At 49.4% G+C, this 18,292-nt stretch overlaps 1 protein-coding gene across 1 annotated transcript in view; it reads left to right on the plus strand.

Moving 5' to 3' along the window:
• The window catches only part of LOC133353685 (protein tweety homolog 1-A-like), a 28,622-nt gene extending 14,224 nt beyond the window's left edge, over window positions 1-14,398 (plus strand). The window contains exons 7-14 of the mRNA XM_061570119.1: window positions 2,469-2,544; window positions 3,248-3,303; window positions 5,518-5,610; window positions 6,404-6,496; window positions 6,882-7,024; window positions 7,847-8,041; window positions 9,326-9,407; window positions 9,917-14,398. Of these exons, the coding sequence (XP_061426103.1) occupies window positions 2,469-2,544; window positions 3,248-3,303; window positions 5,518-5,610; window positions 6,404-6,496; window positions 6,882-7,024; window positions 7,847-8,041; window positions 9,326-9,407; window positions 9,917-9,991 (813 nt within the window). The 3' untranslated portion in view covers window positions 9,992-14,398. The remainder of the gene's footprint in view (window positions 1-2,468; window positions 2,545-3,247; window positions 3,304-5,517; window positions 5,611-6,403; window positions 6,497-6,881; window positions 7,025-7,846; window positions 8,042-9,325; window positions 9,408-9,916) is intronic.
• The last annotated feature ends 3,894 nt before the right edge of the window (window positions 14,399-18,292 follow it).

The following is an 18,292-nucleotide window of genomic DNA, read 5'->3' on the forward strand; positions in this document are numbered from 1 at the left end:
AAGAAGTATCGCTTTGCAGGCGACACAAGTACATTCATATGTACTGGGTAAAACTCGGTAGACGGTGACCAAATCACCCGGAAGGTACACAGAGTGCTTGGATGGGCGACCACCATGCTCAACAGGTTGTCATAGAGCCTACAGGGCTATGCGGTGCGTTGCAGTGGGCATTGTGGCAAAGTCTATTGCTCTGCTGCACTTGCTCTGCAGCTCTCTCCAGCACCGTGTCCTGGGGAGGGGGGGTTGGCCCGAGAGCGAGGTTACACGTCGTTGGGACGGGGCACAGCTGGGTGCGCGCCACCGTATTGTGGCGACGGGAATTTTCCCAGAGGCGTCTTAATTAAGATTCCGCCGGGCGTGACCAGCGTGTGTCGCTAATAAGTGTCTGTTAAAGAAGCGGGACTAAGCGGCAACGATGGTGGCATTCCTCCAGATACCGCACACCCTCACTCGCGTTCACCCAAATTGGCGACAAGCCCGTCCACATTGTCTGACCTCTTGGCGCAAAATACGCGGCACCATCAGCAGCAGCAGCCTTGATCTATCCACTGCTGGATGATGTCCCCTGCTCCCCAAGCCGTCACCATCTCTCACGGTCTCGCGCGGCAACGATCCGTCCTGCGCGCGTGAGCCTATCTCATTGCTCCGCGTTGGGCGTTATTGTCGGCCACCGGCCATCATTTCCTCCTTGTGAAGTGTCCTGCCCAAGCCTTGCGCTGACATTTCTTGAACGTCAATATTGATGTTTATAGTAACCCACCCAAGCCAGGATCTTGTAAAAAATATATTTATGGAACACGTTCATCGTGCCATAGTTTTACTTTTCATGAGTGCAGTTGATCTAGAAATAAAACCTGTGTTAGCCAATGCGCAATGCCCATGAAAACCCATTATCTAGGTGTCATGTTTATAGTTTCAAGTACATTTTTTAAAGCCAGGTGAGAACTCAAGAGAGACGAGGATAGTCTCACTCGCAGAGAGTTACCGAAATGCAAAACAAATTCGGGGGTGTTTATCGCTGAAACATGTAAATATTTATAACGGCCAGTTATCTTGCTGCTGCAGCCCTGGAGTAGAGATAAGCATCTTGCTGGGGAGCCAGAGCTCCAGACCCTCTTCTCCTTTGCACAGGAAAACTCGTTTCTCTCTCCGAGTTACGCTGGTGGCACGCCTCTGCGTCGCCGCAAATAACGCCGACGTTTTCATCATGCAGCCAGTTTTACATGTATAGACGCGGAACTTGCGAGCATTTGGTTTCCAGAACCGCTTGCTTTCCAGAAGCACTCGAACCATTTTATCTTTTATTGGTGCCTATCTGCTGTGACGTGGATCACGGACGTGAGCATCGGCACGGAAAGATGAAAGTTCAGAAGTGCGCAAAAGAACGTGGAAGAGGTGTTCTGTGCCTTTCTTGGAAAATTTGCAGCGAGAGAAAGAGGAACGCATGGCTTGCAGAACAAACGCGCGTATGGGAGACATCGTGTTGACTGTGACGGGAACGGATGTATGTTGATTAACTTCGCATGGTATGTATCCAACCGCGCTAATCAAGAGCTGTGGGGGAAGGACAACAAACTAAACACGAAAAGCAGTTTTAATGAAATTGGTTTTCAATCTAGATTTACGAAGCCCCAGTCAGTGACTTCCTAATATTGGAAGGAAGAGCGTTCCAGACGGCCACAGAAGCACATCAAAAAGCGCACCGTGCGGTGACCGTCTTTGTTCAACGTGATGGCAAGCGAGTGGGGCGGAGCGCATTGCAAGAATGTTCAGCGCAGCAAGCCGACACCGTATAAAAAATGCGCCGTCGAGGATTGTGGGTGACAAAAATAAGCGAATTTCCACTTGTCTCGTATAACCTCCGTGTCACTCGCATAAAAGCGTAAGATGGCCGACGATTCAATGGATCGGTACTTAGTAACTACGATGTGCAAGTCGTGGGTCCTTATTTGGCGAAACTTTGTCAAGCTGCTCAGTGTAGGTGTTGTGAAGGTGGGCGGGGGGGGCATAGATGTGGGAGAGGCATTTACAAGATAGATATTTTTTTTCCTGCACTGCCTCGTGCTGCCCGCAATGTAGACCCCCCCCCCCACACCCTGACCTCTATAACGTCTGTAGTGTACGGTCGTCGCCCATCCGAACAGTATCTGGGCTGAACCTTTGCTTGGCTTTCCAATATCGCCTGAGGTCCACCGCATTCTAGGTGATTTGATCAGAAGCTTCTGTGATCTCACTCACTTGTTCACTCATCAAGCCAAAGCGTCATCATCTAACGAGCATGTGGTGGTGCTCGCTCAATCGTCAGTCGAGAGCCAGTGGTGGAAATTCCATATTATGACAGAGGCCAATCCCTCTGCTTTTTTTTACCCACTTTTAAAATATATTTTTTGTTATCGTAATACTTGAATCCGCTCATATACTCAACTTATTTAATCGTCGCGTGTTTCTTTGTCATTTGTATCATTCAGGCTGCAAGTGACTTTTGCATGTCCCCACAAGAGTACATCGTGAACAAGACGGAGGAATCAAGAAGGGCACCCAAAGGTGAGCCTGTTCGGTAGGCTCTTGGGGCCCCGGATGCATCCCCCCCTCACCCCGCCCGCAACTATGGGTAGGGATGCCACCTCAGGGGTTCAAAAACAACAGGACATGTCATGGGAGAACTGCATGCGAATGCATCATCTCGAGTGGTGCAGGAGTATCAATGTTTTTACACAACTGTCACAAACCAGGATATTTAATATCTTGAGGACACTGACAGATTTCCTAGGACCGCAGCTGCCCACAACAAGAGCACGATCCTGGGAAAACCAGGACAGGTGGCAACTCTACCCATGGGCCTGGCCTGAAGGAGCCAACACTATGCCCTGGAACTCAACGGTGGTGCTGCTCCGGCCACCCCGGCTGTCCCTGGGGCTCTTTGTTTTTGTCGTGGTGGCGATTGTTGTTCGTACTGGGCTCCCCGGTTGCTTCATCCTGGGCTGTGCCTCAGTGTTGCTGTTTCTGTCCTGTCCGCCTGTGTTTTGTTGCCAGCATTACGGTGAACTTGCATCCCCGCCGTAAAATTGCGCATTTTACTTGAGCCGTGTCTCTTCTTACTCCTCCGTTGAACATTTATTTGAGTCAAATTGCGGTGGAAATTGACAACAGAATTTTCCCTATTTGAGCTCCGCCACGTACCCCCCCCGCCCCCTTGAAAGTGCTGACCGTCGCCGCCTCCCTCCCTCTGTGGCCGTGTCTCCTCCAGACGTCGTCGAGTACTACGTCTACTGCCCGCCATCCTCGGCCGGCCCTTTGCAGGAGGTATGCCTAAAAACCCACCCCTCCCCCCCCCTGCCGTGGTGCTGGTCCAGCAGGAGCACTGAGAACGTAAATTATTGACGGGGATGGGGACGGAGGGGGGCAGAAGACGGGAGGTGAGTGGGGAGGCGGGTCATCCCCCTTTTTCATGTATCTCCTCGTTTCTATTGTTGCCCATGATGCTGTTGGCAGCATGTTCAGGAGCTAATGCCAATGTTGAGGTCTCCTGCCCAGGACGAGAGGTCTTCAGGAGAAACTTCATGGACTTTTGCCCATCCTCCGTTGAAGGCGTAAGGGCAAGCGAGATGACAGAAGAGATGTAGACGAGAGGTAGAGGTGTTAGCGTGATGAGAGACGACCGATAACTGCGTGTTGAATTTCGAGAGGCCGTTCGATGGCCATCTGAACTCGCCAGATGGATTAAATTTGTACCTCCTGTAAAAGCATGTGTGGGGCAATGGTCGGCGATGTGCGTGAAGTCGGTTAGGCTCGCATAGAGACTCCCAGACCCGCATAGATAGAATGCAAATATCTGTACTCTCCAATACAATGTCACGTGAGTGGCGGATGATCACATTTAGGCGACTCCTTAATTCCCCGGGCCCCCACCAAGGCTGCAGTGAAGTTTAGTAGCATAGAGTGGTTGTTGGCAAGGGTCCTTGTGCAAGGTATGAAACCCCCACCCCACTCCACCCCGTACAATTCCACTCTCCCATGCCGCCGACACCCCCACGGCTACCTCCGTTTACCCTTCCTCATTGTGAAAACGCGATTGCAAAACAAAACATGCACTGTAAAAATGTCGTAGCATTTCACATCTGAGCGGTGTGCCGCAGAGCCCCTGCTGCCCATCTCACCACATTCAGTGGTGTGTTAAACTATGAATTAAACTATGAACTATTTTAATTTTACCAGATAAGGCCCACTGAGCTATATAGCTCTGTTTCAAAAGTGGCCTGGATATCACAAATGATTGTGCAATGAAGCGGCTTATCACGTGAACATTTTTAGCAGAGAAAACATGCAGAGAAAACATGCAAATATATAGGTGACAGGGTCGGGATCGAACCTATGACCTCTACCAAGCGAGGGAGTGAGCAACTCGCCACCATGGCGCCCACAACATTTAAACGAAGTTCCTGTCTCGGTTTTTCTACAAGACGCTGACACTCAAAACGTACCGCTTCGTCTTATCTCGGCAGAGACAGTGTCGACTGAAAATGGCCTTAATTAATTCTTGAAAAAAAATGTAAATACGGTCACAAGACTTGCCTACCTGCCACGCATAATTGGAAAACGTCCAGGCACAGCTGGACCGCAAATTGTTCTCACACTCCAAAAAAAGGGGCCCGTTGTGCCACACTGAGACGCTGGGTTTGTGACAGGGGGTGGTGAGGTGGGTGGGTGGGGGGGGCGGTGAGGATGCTGTCTCGCCACTGCCAGAACCAAAAATATCAGCGGCGTTGTGACTTCCACTGCAGCAACATTCGGAACATTGGAAATTAGCAACTCTTGGCCACTGAGGCTCGCGATGAAAACATTGAGTCGAGCTTGTGAAATGTGACGGCGTCACGGCACTCCCACGTAGCTTTCTGCCGTTGTGCAGTCCAAGCTCTCCAGTGTGTTTTCGGGTTGTGCCATGGGAACAAAACGTCGGACATCGTGCCGAACAACACCGCGCGGTCCAATCCACAAACACATCAACAACCCAGTAAATATGCAACGTTGGGCCAACTGGGAGTACATGAAAAGCACAAAACATAACAGTTTTATTTATAAAGGTCCTGATAATATTTTACCGCCTCTTTGTCATTCCACTGCTGTAGTGATTGTCTCCCCATGCCATGTTAGTGGAAGGGACTGTTTGACCATACTTCGCCACGCTGTGCTGTTTACTTTGGTGAGGCCCAGGACCAGTTTCAGATCTTGCCATCGATCATAACCTTGACAAGGAATGTAACTTGGGGCGCCCAGTCCGTCGCATAGCGCGCTAATGCCTGTGCCACTGCTCAAACCTGTTTGAGCGATGCTGATGAGACCGAGGGTCGAAACCAGTCGAGTGTTTTCCTGCTTGATAATTTTGGTCTCGTAAAGCGGATTAGCTAATGGACTAAATTACATTATTTATATGTGAAGAGACATGGAGGTGTGTATATATATATAAGAACTAATTTCCTCACAATTGCTTGAATTCTCCTTTCCAAATTTTCATTTCAGAAAGTCACGGCCAGCGTGCGTGCCATTTCCGACATGCAGTCCATCGTCCAGAAGATGCTGCAGATTTCCCGCTTCATCATGCCGTCCATTAAGGTGAAGTGACAACCGAAGATCGCAAACCATTGTCCTTGACGGGAAGGGAGATGCAACCGCCACACGCCAAGGAATTGACATTCGACGTGCGCCACACAAGGAAGGGGACGCTTTAAGTCCTGCGGTAATATTCTTGGGGGTGGAGGAAGTGATGTCTCTCGAATCCACTTGTTCCTCTTCCTGTAATCACGATGATTAAGTAAACTTACTCGTTCCCGTTCTGAGACGTCTGCAAGTTGCAGGGTGGGTGTCCCGTTCACCGCTGAATCTCGGAAACGCGCGAGCGGTTTAGCGTTAATTTTATTTAGAGAAGCGTAGCGCCGTTGTTTTGAAAAACATTTTTATCACCGCAGAGAACTGTAGCGACACGACCGCACTCTAGCATAGCTGGTGCCAAACTGCCACACACCCTCCCGCATGTCCTTGTGGAAGCCTCGGTACATCTTCAGGTCGACAGACGTACCGATAAAGTTATTTTATTTGAGTTTTTCGGATGACTTACACGTACGTCATCAGAATGGGAAAGGGTTAAGTGGGCATGGGCAGCACGCGGTCATGGCGAGAAGGGATGACGTCGAGGCTTAACGACGAAGTGGCAGCCAAGGGTGGAAATGCGCGAGAGAGTACGCCTCCACCGCTCCCGACGGAGCGTCACATCGCAGGACGGCGAGAGCGACGACCACAGCTCGGTGAAGGAGACCCTTCATGCAGCAGTGGATAGATCATCGCCGACGATGTTGATGACGACGATGGAGACGGTGAATGCTGCTAACCCCTTGGTGAATGCGCGCAGGACCAGCTGCTGGCGCTGCAGCATGACCTCAACTCGACCGACCTCACACTGCAGAAGCTCTCCGCGCTCGTCGATTGCCACAACATACACCAGGTGGAGGGCGGGGGGTGTGGGAGGGGGGATGGGTGGGTACCATTATACAAGCACATGTTCGGATATCTCACAAAGCGACGCAAGCCTTCGTGTTAGAGCACGGATACCACAGAGCTACCTCTCAGGTGCAGACATTAACGTTCATCGCGCAACCACAGTCGGGAATTTTCCACAGTTATCTTTCGTGCGGTCATGTACCCGACTAAGACCGTCAACCATCTCCGCTTGCGGGACAGGTTTTAATCGCCGTTTTGCTGACAGCCGCAACTCAAATCCAGGATATTGGCGTTGCCAGCTCGGCAACGAGACTGCTGAAGCCATCCGACGACGACAATCCGGCTCGCCGGCATTTAGAGCGCGACCTTTGTGCGCTGTGGACCCCTAGGACCTGTTGGAGGCGCTGCAGGGTGTTTGCTACGACGGGGTGAGGGGCGTGCTGTGGCTGTGCGTGTTCTCCATCGTGAGCGCCTGCTCACTCACCGTGCTCATCGCCATCATCCCGCACACGAGCCAGCCCTCTCGCAGCAGGTACCACTCGCACACGCACACACAAGCACGCGGGGTCCCAACCTCTAACCCCAGTCCTTCCGCAGCTGACATGACCACCGCAATCCCACACCGACTCTTAACTCTTATACCTAACCCTTCCCGCTCCTCCGATTAGCGCTGTTGGCTATGTAAAGTGCGAAAGAAGTTCAACATACATGCATAACCCGGACCCTGAAGGTCACCTTGACTCTTAATCTCCCATACCTAGTGTGACTACAATGTATAAGTCCCTAACTCTAACCTTGAACCTAACCTTGAATCGAACTCTGACTTTGACCATAACCCTAAATCTAACCCTGACCCCAAAAACTAACCTCAACTCTGAAGCGTAAACCAAACCCTGAACCATACACTGACCTTCCCATGACAGATATGAGTACTCACATGATAGATGCATTGGATTTTGCGTGCAAGTAATCCATTATGTATAGTTCACGCAAAAGCATGTGCAAATAATTTGCTCCAATTACATTTCCACTAACAGCACAGACGAGTGTACAACCGGGACGAAAGAATGAGACCGTAAAAATCTCACAAAAAAAATAGAGGTAATTGAATCGTGACCGTGAATTGTGACGAATCGTTAAATTTTCCCTGCCTGTTTGCAAATATCCTCACCCCCACAACCCTCTTCTCTAAAGCCTTGCTCTTCCTCCCATCACTCATTATTAACCCGAATCCCCAATGCTCCATAGATCATAACAAGAAGCACGACCTGAATGTCGACCATGACCACCTGACCTTGCAATAACTGACCCTCAATCTGACCATGACCATGCCTGTGACCCCTGGCCACTGCAGGAGAAAGCGGTACTCCCAGGTGGATGATGAAGATCCGTTCAGCCCCACCTCAAGTCGCGTTGGGGGGCCCGCAAGGGCACGGAGCCCCCCCTTCACCAACCCCTTCCCCTTTGGGAGCCAGAGCAGCCTGCAAGGTGTGGGGGGCAGTGGAACAACAGCCCTCGTGCGACCCACGTCGCCCGCCCTCCACCATGGGTGGGTACCCCCCCCCACCACCACACCCCCCCCCCCCCCCCACCCTTGACCTCTCATGCTCAAGTGTAAAGCACGGCGATTGGCAATTTAAATGTTTGAGATCTGATTTAAATCCAGGCTACAGGTCCCGTGTAGGCCTGTTAAGTGCTGTATTGAGTGATCATGTTCTGTGTAGGTCTGAGTGCTGTATTGAGTCATCAGGTCCTCTTCTTGGTTCTTTCAGTAAAGTCACGTAGAAGGAAAATAATAAAATAATAAAAATAAAACATAATAAAATAATTCTCACGACGTTTCGGCCACAACGGCTGAGAATTATTTTATTATGTTTTATTTTTATTATTTTATTATTTTCCTTCTACGTGACTTTACCGAAAGAACCAAGAAGATGAATCCCTGCAGTCACGAAAGCTTTAAATCGAAATCATCAGGTCCTGTATAGGTCTGAGTGCTGTATTGAGTCAACGAGTCCTGTGTGAGTGTATGTGTCCCAGGGGTTTATTTTAGCTGGGTTTGTTTGCATCGGCAACCTGGGAAAAATATTTCCACACCTGGCACACCACACCCAGTATACCATATGGCTGGCTATTTTAGTGTGCCAGTCTACAGCAACCCAGAACTTCACTGAGACACGCGAAGAGGAACATGCTTGGATCTACGCTGGGACATTGGAAGAGGAACACGTGGAAATTAAGGGACAGAGTGAATGGGAAACAAAAAAAACGTGCATTTTTATTTTATTTCAGCAGGTAAGGCCCACTGAGCTGTACAGCTATTTTTTTAGAAGCTACCTGGCCACAGACGATAGCTCAATGGGAAGTGGCTTATCACGCGGAAATATAGAGCAGCCAACTACTCTAAACGCACGTTGATTCTAAATATGGAGGGAAAAACCTGAGGACCCGGAGAAATGTCCACACGACCACGGGGAGAACATGCAAACTCCAAATAATAACAGGTGTCGGGGTCTGGATCGAACTCACGACCCCCTTTATACCAGGTAAGGTGGATAACATCTCACCACCGTGGTGAAGAAGAGTAAGCGGGCTGGGGCAGCAGCACACATCGTGGCTGGGAATAAACGATGGCCGGTGGTCGAGACTAACGATGGAGTGGCAGCAGAAGGAGGGAAACTCGCCCCAGAGCACTTCCACCACAAACGGAGCGATGAACCAACTCGTGTGCAGGAGTTCGATGGATTGTTCGCCTTGAGAGCCCGCGGGAAGGCTGTCGCCCAGCAGTGGATATATGACGGCTGATGATGACTTTGCTACTGTGTCTCCGCAGGAACCGCCCGTCCTCCTTCAGCCCGCCCGCCCCCAGGATGGAGGACGCCCCGCTGCTCTCCCGCTACTCGCCACCTCCCTCCGTGAGTCGAATCGCGTTGGCCTGGCATTTTTACGCACAGTCCGGAGGGTTTATGCAGCGCTCTGTGCAAGGTGCTGTTGTTTTCAGAAATAGTGCGGGAGGCAAGCCGACGGGTAGCTGCCGGGCCAAAAAGCATTTGTATATTCTCACGTAGTTATTTTTTTCCTCTGGTTTCTGTCTACAAGTTTTGGGCATGAATCCTTGTATTTTTAGTTTGGCCAGTTTTCTCTTGGATAAGTTCCTAAGAAGCAACACATGGTTACAATAAAGTTTTGTTCATATTTGATGACCTTTATGAGAGTGGTCGCGATCTCGGTGTTCCACGCAGATGGACAGAGCTAACAAACAGCGCTTCCCACCCTAGTTGGAAAGCTTTCGAAGAGTAGATGAGCGGCCCTGACGAAACGGATGATGGAAAATATGCGTATATTTGGCGACGAAAATCGAGCCAGCGTGCTCATTTTTGGCGTGCGTGTAACCCTGCTCCTCGTCTCTCTTTGTCATGCTCAGTACGCCGCGGCCACGAGGCACTTCGACCCCTTCGAAAACCCCAGGGAGAACTCCGCTCGAGTCTACGTGTCATGAGGACCGGGGCAGCTTCGTCACCGCAATCCGCACACACCAACACACGGACTGACAACTGCTAACAAAGACAAAGGTCCCCCCCTATAGCCTCAACAGACTGTCAGGGCAAGTGCTGTTAGCGAGCACCTAATGAAAGCCTGCACTGCACACGACGGGGGTGGGTGGCCAGCACCATGCCCGGCCGCCTTTGTCTCCCCAGTGGCGATGTTTTTTACATCACACCGGGTAATCTTTTGAGGCAGAGTCGACCAAGGGGAGGCCCAGAACCGATTTGGATAATCGTCACCGGTGTTGGCCGTAAAGGTGAATCGAATTATGGTCACCGAGTTCGTAGCGAAGCGCGCTAACCGTTGCACTACGACTCCCCAATGCTGACACACGCACACCGCCGTCGTTGACATTTCTGATAATTATACGGCAGCACCAACGAGCGCTGGGGCAGCTGCATCCAACTTCAAACGCTCGCTCGCACCGCCACGCTGATCTGGAACTCCCCACACTAACGTACATGAGCAACACAAATGTATGTATGCGTGCATGCATTGCTGACATCGCATGCTACCAACTCATTTGCACTCCAAACACTCGTACACACTAACCGACACGCATGTGTACTTATTATAACTCGCACTGTCAACACACATGTGCACTGCTGACACAGATATGCACTAATGACACACGCGCACCACAATGTACGTACATGCATGCACTACAATTACACCCACACACATGCACGTGCTACCAACACATATTTGCACCATTGAAATCCACATACCACAACCTATTTGCACTACCGACAACCACAACAATAACAACAAAAGATGCCATTCGCCACTAAGTAGCGGTAACGTCATCACCGCAGCCATAATCGGTCCACTGCTGGATGAAGGCCTCCGGAAGCTGCCCGACATCAGTGTTTACAAATATCAAACCAAAAAACATTAGTGCTGAGATATTTTTTTATGACTTTAATTCTTATACTATTCCGCCAACTATGTGCGATTTACGCAGACACGCGGGGGGGTTTGTTTTCAATGCTCTACATTTCTACGACCGAGTTTTTGAGCTCCCCCTCGTCACGCTAAAGCGTTTGAGGCCACCGCCTCCACACCGCCCTGCTGGCCGTGGCGATTTTTGTTCCTGCTAGGGAGAAAATTCCTCGTCACTGGAACTGAGCAGCGTCTGTGTGGAAGGGACAATCGCTGTATTTGTCCATGCACCCACCTCCCACTTCGCCCCCCAAACGACTGCTCTGTCGGGGTCCTGGGGGTCACACGAATGCACCCTGGGTCATGGATGCAGACATTGGTGATACCCCCCCCCCCCCCCCTCAGTCGATGGAATTCAGGGGGTGAGTCAAAATTGCCTTGATTTCAAGAGTAACAAGTGCTGCTGGATGTCGTTCATTCTTGTCCGCTACTCCAATGGTATGGAACCCGGAAATCCCCCAGACTTCCGTGCTGTCGGATCCCTGCCCTTCCTCCCTGCCCATACCATCGTCACTTCACACAGACGCCCTTGGTAGCTAACTGCCACCACCGCAGCAAAATTACGTTAAAGCTGACGTACATTCCGGGCGGGTCCATCGCGACCGTTTCCGAAGCTTTTTTTGCGAAATTCACAATCGGTTCCTCGACTCGTGATATGGGGCGAAGGGGGGCGGGGCTGCCTGAGCAGGGGCGGGGGCAGGGCCGGTGTCGGAAAGAAGCCAAGAGGAGGACGAGGAAGCTCGCTGATGTGCGTGGCGAAAGCGGTCGAGTTGGACGTTAGCTGTGCAGACGTGCGTGGGGCTGACGGAGGGAGGCGTTTCCCGGCTCGCCCGTGTGGTCCTCCCCCCGGTGAGACACCCCAGAATGTGCGGTGGCTTTAAAACGGTGCCTCCGGAGCGCGCACAGCGGCAGAAGCAGCCGCCGCCGCCTACATGGACAGGGAACAATAATATAGTCGCGCGTGCTGGTTTGGCCTTTTTCAGTGATTTTGATATTGTGTTATGAAATAATCCCTTGTACGTATTGTTATTGTCCTTTTGCCGTTTCATATTTGCACGTGATGGAGGTGGGTGGGGAGAATCCGTTTTCTAATGCCCCCCTCCCTCAATCCTCATTACTTAAGAGGAGGGTCTAACACATGTGACCCTCTTATCTCCACTTGTATTACACTGTTAACAAAGACCAAGTGCTGTGCAGTAGAGATGTAACTGCGTAGATAGATTCATGGTCGATGACCGGATTCTCCAGATAAGATGCATTCCCTCCACCACCGTATTGTAAATCAAAAGTTGGGAGTGCGTCTTATAATTCTGTATCCTATGTGTGTGTGTGTTTGTTTGACAGATACTTGTATAACTTTATTAACACTCAAGTGTAGCTTTGGGATTCTTTCTTCCCGGAGTGGCTCATCATCTGGAGAATGCGGTAATATCGATTCTTTGACGCACAATTTAAATGGATTCAAGCCCCCGCATGTGTAAAAAAAAAAAATTATGTTGTTTGATTCACATAACGTCGAGCCCTTTATCAATCCACTGTTGGATGAAGGTCTCAGGCCTCGCCACCCGTCATGGTGGATTGTGGTTTTGCCATACTTCACCACGCTGGTCACAGCGAGGCTTTAGTGAAAGAAGCATGTGGGGGGGGGGCAGGGGCCAGAACCGGTTAGCATTTCACTCACCACTGACGGATGCCAACCGTGGCCCAGGAGTCAAACTCAGGTCGGCAGGTTCATATCGCGGAGCGTGCGCCAACCACTGCGCCACCGTTCCCCACGTGCCCCCCTCCCCCACTCCTCGGGCGTGAATAATCCCGGGACCATTCTGTTTTGAGTTTTTTTTGTCGTCACAGCTTTTTGGTCGCCCCCATTGGCACAGTGGAGCATTAATACATTTTAAAATGGCCTTGAAATTCGAACCCTCCGCTGTGAGATGAGGCTTGAAACCGCAAGAATGCAGCACAGTTTGTTACTTTATATTATACTCGTGCCAGCACTGTGGAAATAAGAAGATGCTGCTGCCGCGGTGTCATTGTTTAGGACGCCAGACCGGAAGTCTAGAGGTCCAAATTTCGATCTCCCGGCACGGCAGCTGAAATAAAGGTGCAAGTTTCTTAAATCCGCCAACCCCCCGCCTCGTTTCCAACCCAGGGGTGTAATTGGGTTAATCGCAGTGAAGTCGATGGGAAAGTCGATGGGCAAGTCGCGCGTTGTGGTGGTGGGGGATACGTGTGGGCACACCTTCCAAAGACGTCTGCCCAGCGTGGAAGAGTAGGCCAAATACACTCCTAGAGCTAATTCCACCAGCGTCGTTTTCTTTTACCCGTGTGAAATGTACGGTTTGGTTTCAAACGGCGTGTTCGTCTAACGCCTCTAGACTTTAAAACTCCAGGGCTTCTGATATTTTGCGGTATATTCCGTGTGTACATAAACCCCCAGTGGTCTTTTGTCAATCGACGACTGGATGAGGACCTACGTACACCGTACGGGATCGTTGGGGGAGGGGGGTTATTTCATCACGCTGGTCAGTCGGTGCTGTTCGGTGAAGGCAGAGAAGCACAGACGGAGTGTTCGAAGAACATCAGTAGAGTCCAGGTGGAGTCTACTTGCTGATCTGCCCTCTGCCGATAACGTATGCCCGCATCAACCGTACACCACGTGTTTCTCTGCATGGCGGTCACCTAATCAAGTTATGCAAAGTGCCATGATATAACTGAAATATAAAATACAATGCAACGCTTGGATGGACTGTCTCTGCCATGCGAGTGTGGAATTGTCACCGCTGGCTCGACCGAGATGAGCGCGCTTCCCCGTTGCTCGCTTTGAGCGGTTGAGACAACGTGGACCCCTTTTTGTGTCTCTTTTGAAGGAGTTAATTGTCCTAAATTTTGTTTTGGGTGGGGGTGGGCAGGAGGTGTGGGGTGAAACATCCTTCTGGGGGAGACTGGCCCCCCAAACTTAAGTGCCTTGATTCCAAGCACCGCAGCGTGGTATTAACTCAGGGCTCGGGAAGATTGACCTCGCCGACAGCCGAAGAGGACCTTCGGATGCATTCTGGCTGGCCGACTTCGCGTTCGTAACTCGAGAACGTGATCACGGCTCGCCAGCGCGGGTGACTGATCGCGTTCAAGTTCGGTCGACACTGTGTTGCCGGGTTGAAACTTATCGCCACTCTGGTATCCGATTAGTGCGCCTCGGGCGCTTGCAGTGACGGCCAGGCCCCAAGCACTGATCTTGAATTCGCACCGACAAAGCCACACACGGTGTGGTCGGATGCGATGCGAGTGTGCTTACTACGTCTGTTTTTGTCAAATACTTACCTGCGTGTTGTGAATTCGTTTTGCAGTTCTGAAGTGGGTGCATGTGTACACGCTTTGTTTTGATATATGCAAAAACTTTTCAATAAAATCTTTAATTAAACATCCTAGTTATGTATTTCCAAGTACGGTCGTGAGCTCGTCTGGTCCGATTAGCACGGTTGGCTACGTACGAAAGACGTCCAACATATAGTGCCTTCAATTGCTGTTGGTCGTGATGACGGTGGTGCCGGGTGTTGATTTATACTTATGAATGAGTTCATATTCTTAGGTGTTTTCGGTAAAGTAACGTAGGTAAAAAATTAATCAAATAAAATAAAAATCAGCAGTCGTGCTGTGACGGTTACACCTGAAGACGGAAGCTTGTGTTGCCTCCGAAACGTCGTGATTTTTATTTTATTTTACTTTTATTAATTTTAATTTTTTACCTACGCGACTTTACCGAAAAAACCTAAGAATATGAATCATTGCAGTCACGAAAGCTTCAAATGTAGAATTATGAATGAGTGTTTGCGATTTATTGGTGATGGTGATGTTTGTAATCGTTGTTTATGCCCAGGGTTTCCCAGCAGCCCCAGTCCCCCTGACCCATCACCACGCCACGACGTCATTCCGCGGTTAACAATTTACTCCCATTCAAATTGCCATACAGCAAGTCGCTCCACGCTGCACGCTGCACGTGCCCGATGATTGTTAAACACGTCCCACGCGACGCGCTAAGCAATGAACGCTGTCAGCATTGCGGTAAACACGTATACAAGATAGATCCCCCCCGTGTAGATTAGACTGGTTTATTTCGATTTAAAGTTTTCGTGACTGCAGGGATTCATCGTCTTGGTTCTTTCGGTAAAGTCACGTAGAATGGAAATAATTAAATAATAAAAATCTAACATCATTAAATAATTCTCACGACGTTTCGGCCACAACGCAAGCAGCTGTCCTCAGGTGAAGAATAGGTCTGTCTTCTCGACAGACCTGCAGTCACGAAAGCTTTAAATCGAAATTTAGACTGGTTTGTGTATGTTGAACTTCTTTCACGCGGTGCTTAGCCAACCGTGCGAATCGGAGGTGCGGGGGAAGGACAAAACAACGAAACACAAAAAGCACTTGTAAAGAAATAAGTTCTCAATCTAGATTTAAAAGTGCATAGCTCCAGTGGCGTCCTAATATCGGATGGGAGAACGTTCCAGACGGCCGTGAAAGCGCATCTGAAAGCGCGCGATGCGGTGACTGCCGTCTTTTGTTCGACGTTTCAGCCAGAAACCCGCAGCTTGCTGCGAGGATAAGCGGGAGTTCGCGTGACGGCTTATGCTCCTTGAAATCACCGAGGTCAACACGATTCATTTGTGGCGAGCAAGCCCCTGAGCGTTAACGAGTGCGACCTTGTTGATGTGGAAATCGACGGAGCTCTGAGCGCTGGGATGGACTGTGACTCGCGTCTTGCAGCGAGCGGTTCCTGTCACGACCACGTGCTCGAACGGGCTCCACGCGGCTCCAAGGGAGAGTGTTCGTGGAGTTTGTGGGTGCTGCTTCGTCGTTAAAGGAGCGCAGGCTACGGTGGGACCCATCGTGTTTTGGCTCGCGTGGCCACACTCGCTGCATTGTGGTTAATGCATTTTTTAAAGGGAAATTTGTGAATGTGTGTCTGTTCGAAATGTTTCGCATACTTCCCGACAAGCAACAAACTTGAAAATTGCCATGTGGGTAGCTTCCAGACTGTACACAATGCAAAAAGTATAAAATAATATACTTTTGTATTTTTTCGGGGGGAGGCGCAATAATGGATATATTTTGCACGCCAGGTGAGCGGTGACGTCCCATCTGTGATGTCACCCTGCATGCGGCAGTGTCACGCAGTGTGCCTGTCGTCACGCACCCCCCCGCAACCCTCCGCGTAGGCCGCCTATTAATCCAAGACAGGAATCCAAGTCTCGGGCGAAGCCGGGGTAGTAAAACTAGTAAGTTTATATATATATCGCTCTATTTTCGCTGCGAAACGTTGGGCGACAAAAAAAAAACAACCGCACGTGGATGTTCCACCAGGTGCGTGGATCCAACGCGCCCTTGGTTGATGGAGGAGATGGGGGGGGGGGGTGCAGACGACCCGGGTAGAGGGAGGGGGGGAGAGAAACGATGATCTTATTGAGATGGGAAAATGTCACGCCGGTAAAACACCTTCACAAGTGGATTTCTTAAACCCCATATTAGAAATCTGCAGGAATAGCCTCCTAAATAATAAATGTATACAGTACGGTAAATGTAGAATTTTCTAGTTCATACAAAGCACCACTAGCAAATTACACTTTCGCTGGCAGTGTTTCACTTGAAAGCTCCGTATTTTAATATCCACTGGCGGATGATGGCCATTTCATGAGGATAGTATATGGGACCGTCCATAAATGACGTCACGCACATAGAAGGGGGGGGTTAGAAATGTGACGTCACATCAAAATGCGCAACTTTAAATAAATATAGACAACACGTTCTACTTAATTAAATATACTTTTTAATGAATGTTTTCTCCTACGACATCAGAGTGCAGCGCCACATTAAATACGCACTACAATGACAATAGTTTAAAGCGATTTGAAGCATGTTTTATTTTTGGGGAGGGGGGGCAGAGCTTTGTGACGTCATATTTGAGGGGGGGTCTGACTTTTTGTGACGCCGCGTGACGATGGGGGGGGGGGGGTCAAAAATCGTACAAAATCGCGTGACGTCATTTATGGACGGCCCCTATGAACATTTTGTCCACTTGAGTGGCTACGCACCAGCCTGTTGACGTTCTGATGCTGTCGATGGCTCCACCGCCGATGCCTTCGCGCAGGAGGAATGTCAAAGACAGGAGGAGGAGGCGGCTCTAGGAGGAAGGTGCGTGGGTGAGTCGCGAGGGACTTGGGGGTGTTGGGAGAAGTCCCCGGGTCGGCGGTGGCTGTACGCCCCCTGCTGTTGTTGCTGCACAAACTCAGGCGAGGCGCCATGGCCACCGACAATCTTCCCAGAGGCCCCGAAAAGAATTCATCGATTTTCCTCGTCGACGAGAAGACGAATAAATACTGTTAGGTTTTTTCGGTAAAGTCACGTAGGTAAAACATAAAATTAAAAGTTAATAAAAGTAATAATGGAAATAAAATAATTAATCACGACGTTTCGGAGGCAACACAAGTCTCCGTCATCAGGTGGGACCGTCACAGCTAAAATTACTGCATCATATTTTCATTATTACTTTTATTAACTTTTAATTTTATTTTTTACCTACGTGACTTTACCGAAAAAACCTAACAGTATGAATCCTTGCAGTCACGAAAGCTTCAAATCTAGAATTAAGACGAATAAGCATAACCGTGTCACACCATACGGTTTACCCCGTATTCTTGTCCAGAGAAATTGAGTAGTCAGGTTCATATGGCGTACAGACGTTTCAATACGGGCAAAAATGTTGTTTGTATATTTGTGTTTCTTCCTTGTGATGGGACTTTGCAGGATGAAAGTTGCGACTTTTCAGGGGCACGGGGTGATCAATAAGGTCTGAATTGGTCTGTAATAAGGTCGGCACTGATAACAATGGTCAACAAAAAAAACTTTTTTTCTGGCCTGGACTTTTGCAGTTGTTTTAGACTAATTTCAGGGTGCTGATTCCAAATCTGATCTCAGATTTGCTCTATCACATCATTTTGATGCTATCGGCATACCCCATTTTCATTGATTTTACCCGAAATTAACTCTGTCACTTATGATTGCAAGTTGTTGCGAGTCAGTGACTGCTTTAGTGTTAAAATATGGTGCTGTATTTTTATGATAGTGTGTTTATAATATAATTTTATGTAGATATCCACATTTATTTAATATTTTTCTTCTGCAGTTTTTATTGAAAATGCTATATTTTATATCTCAAAAACCTGATGTGATAGACACAAACTGATGCCAGATTTGGAATCAGCACCCCAAAATTACCTTAAAACCTTTCGAATACCTTATGCCAGAAAAAGTGTGTTGA

This window comes from Lethenteron reissneri, chromosome 44 (assembly GCF_015708825.2).
Source record: "Lethenteron reissneri isolate LAM-NWPU_2019-01 chromosome 44, ASM1570882v1, whole genome shotgun sequence".
Classification (NCBI taxonomy): domain Eukaryota; kingdom Metazoa; phylum Chordata; class Hyperoartia; order Petromyzontiformes; family Petromyzontidae; genus Lethenteron; species Lethenteron reissneri.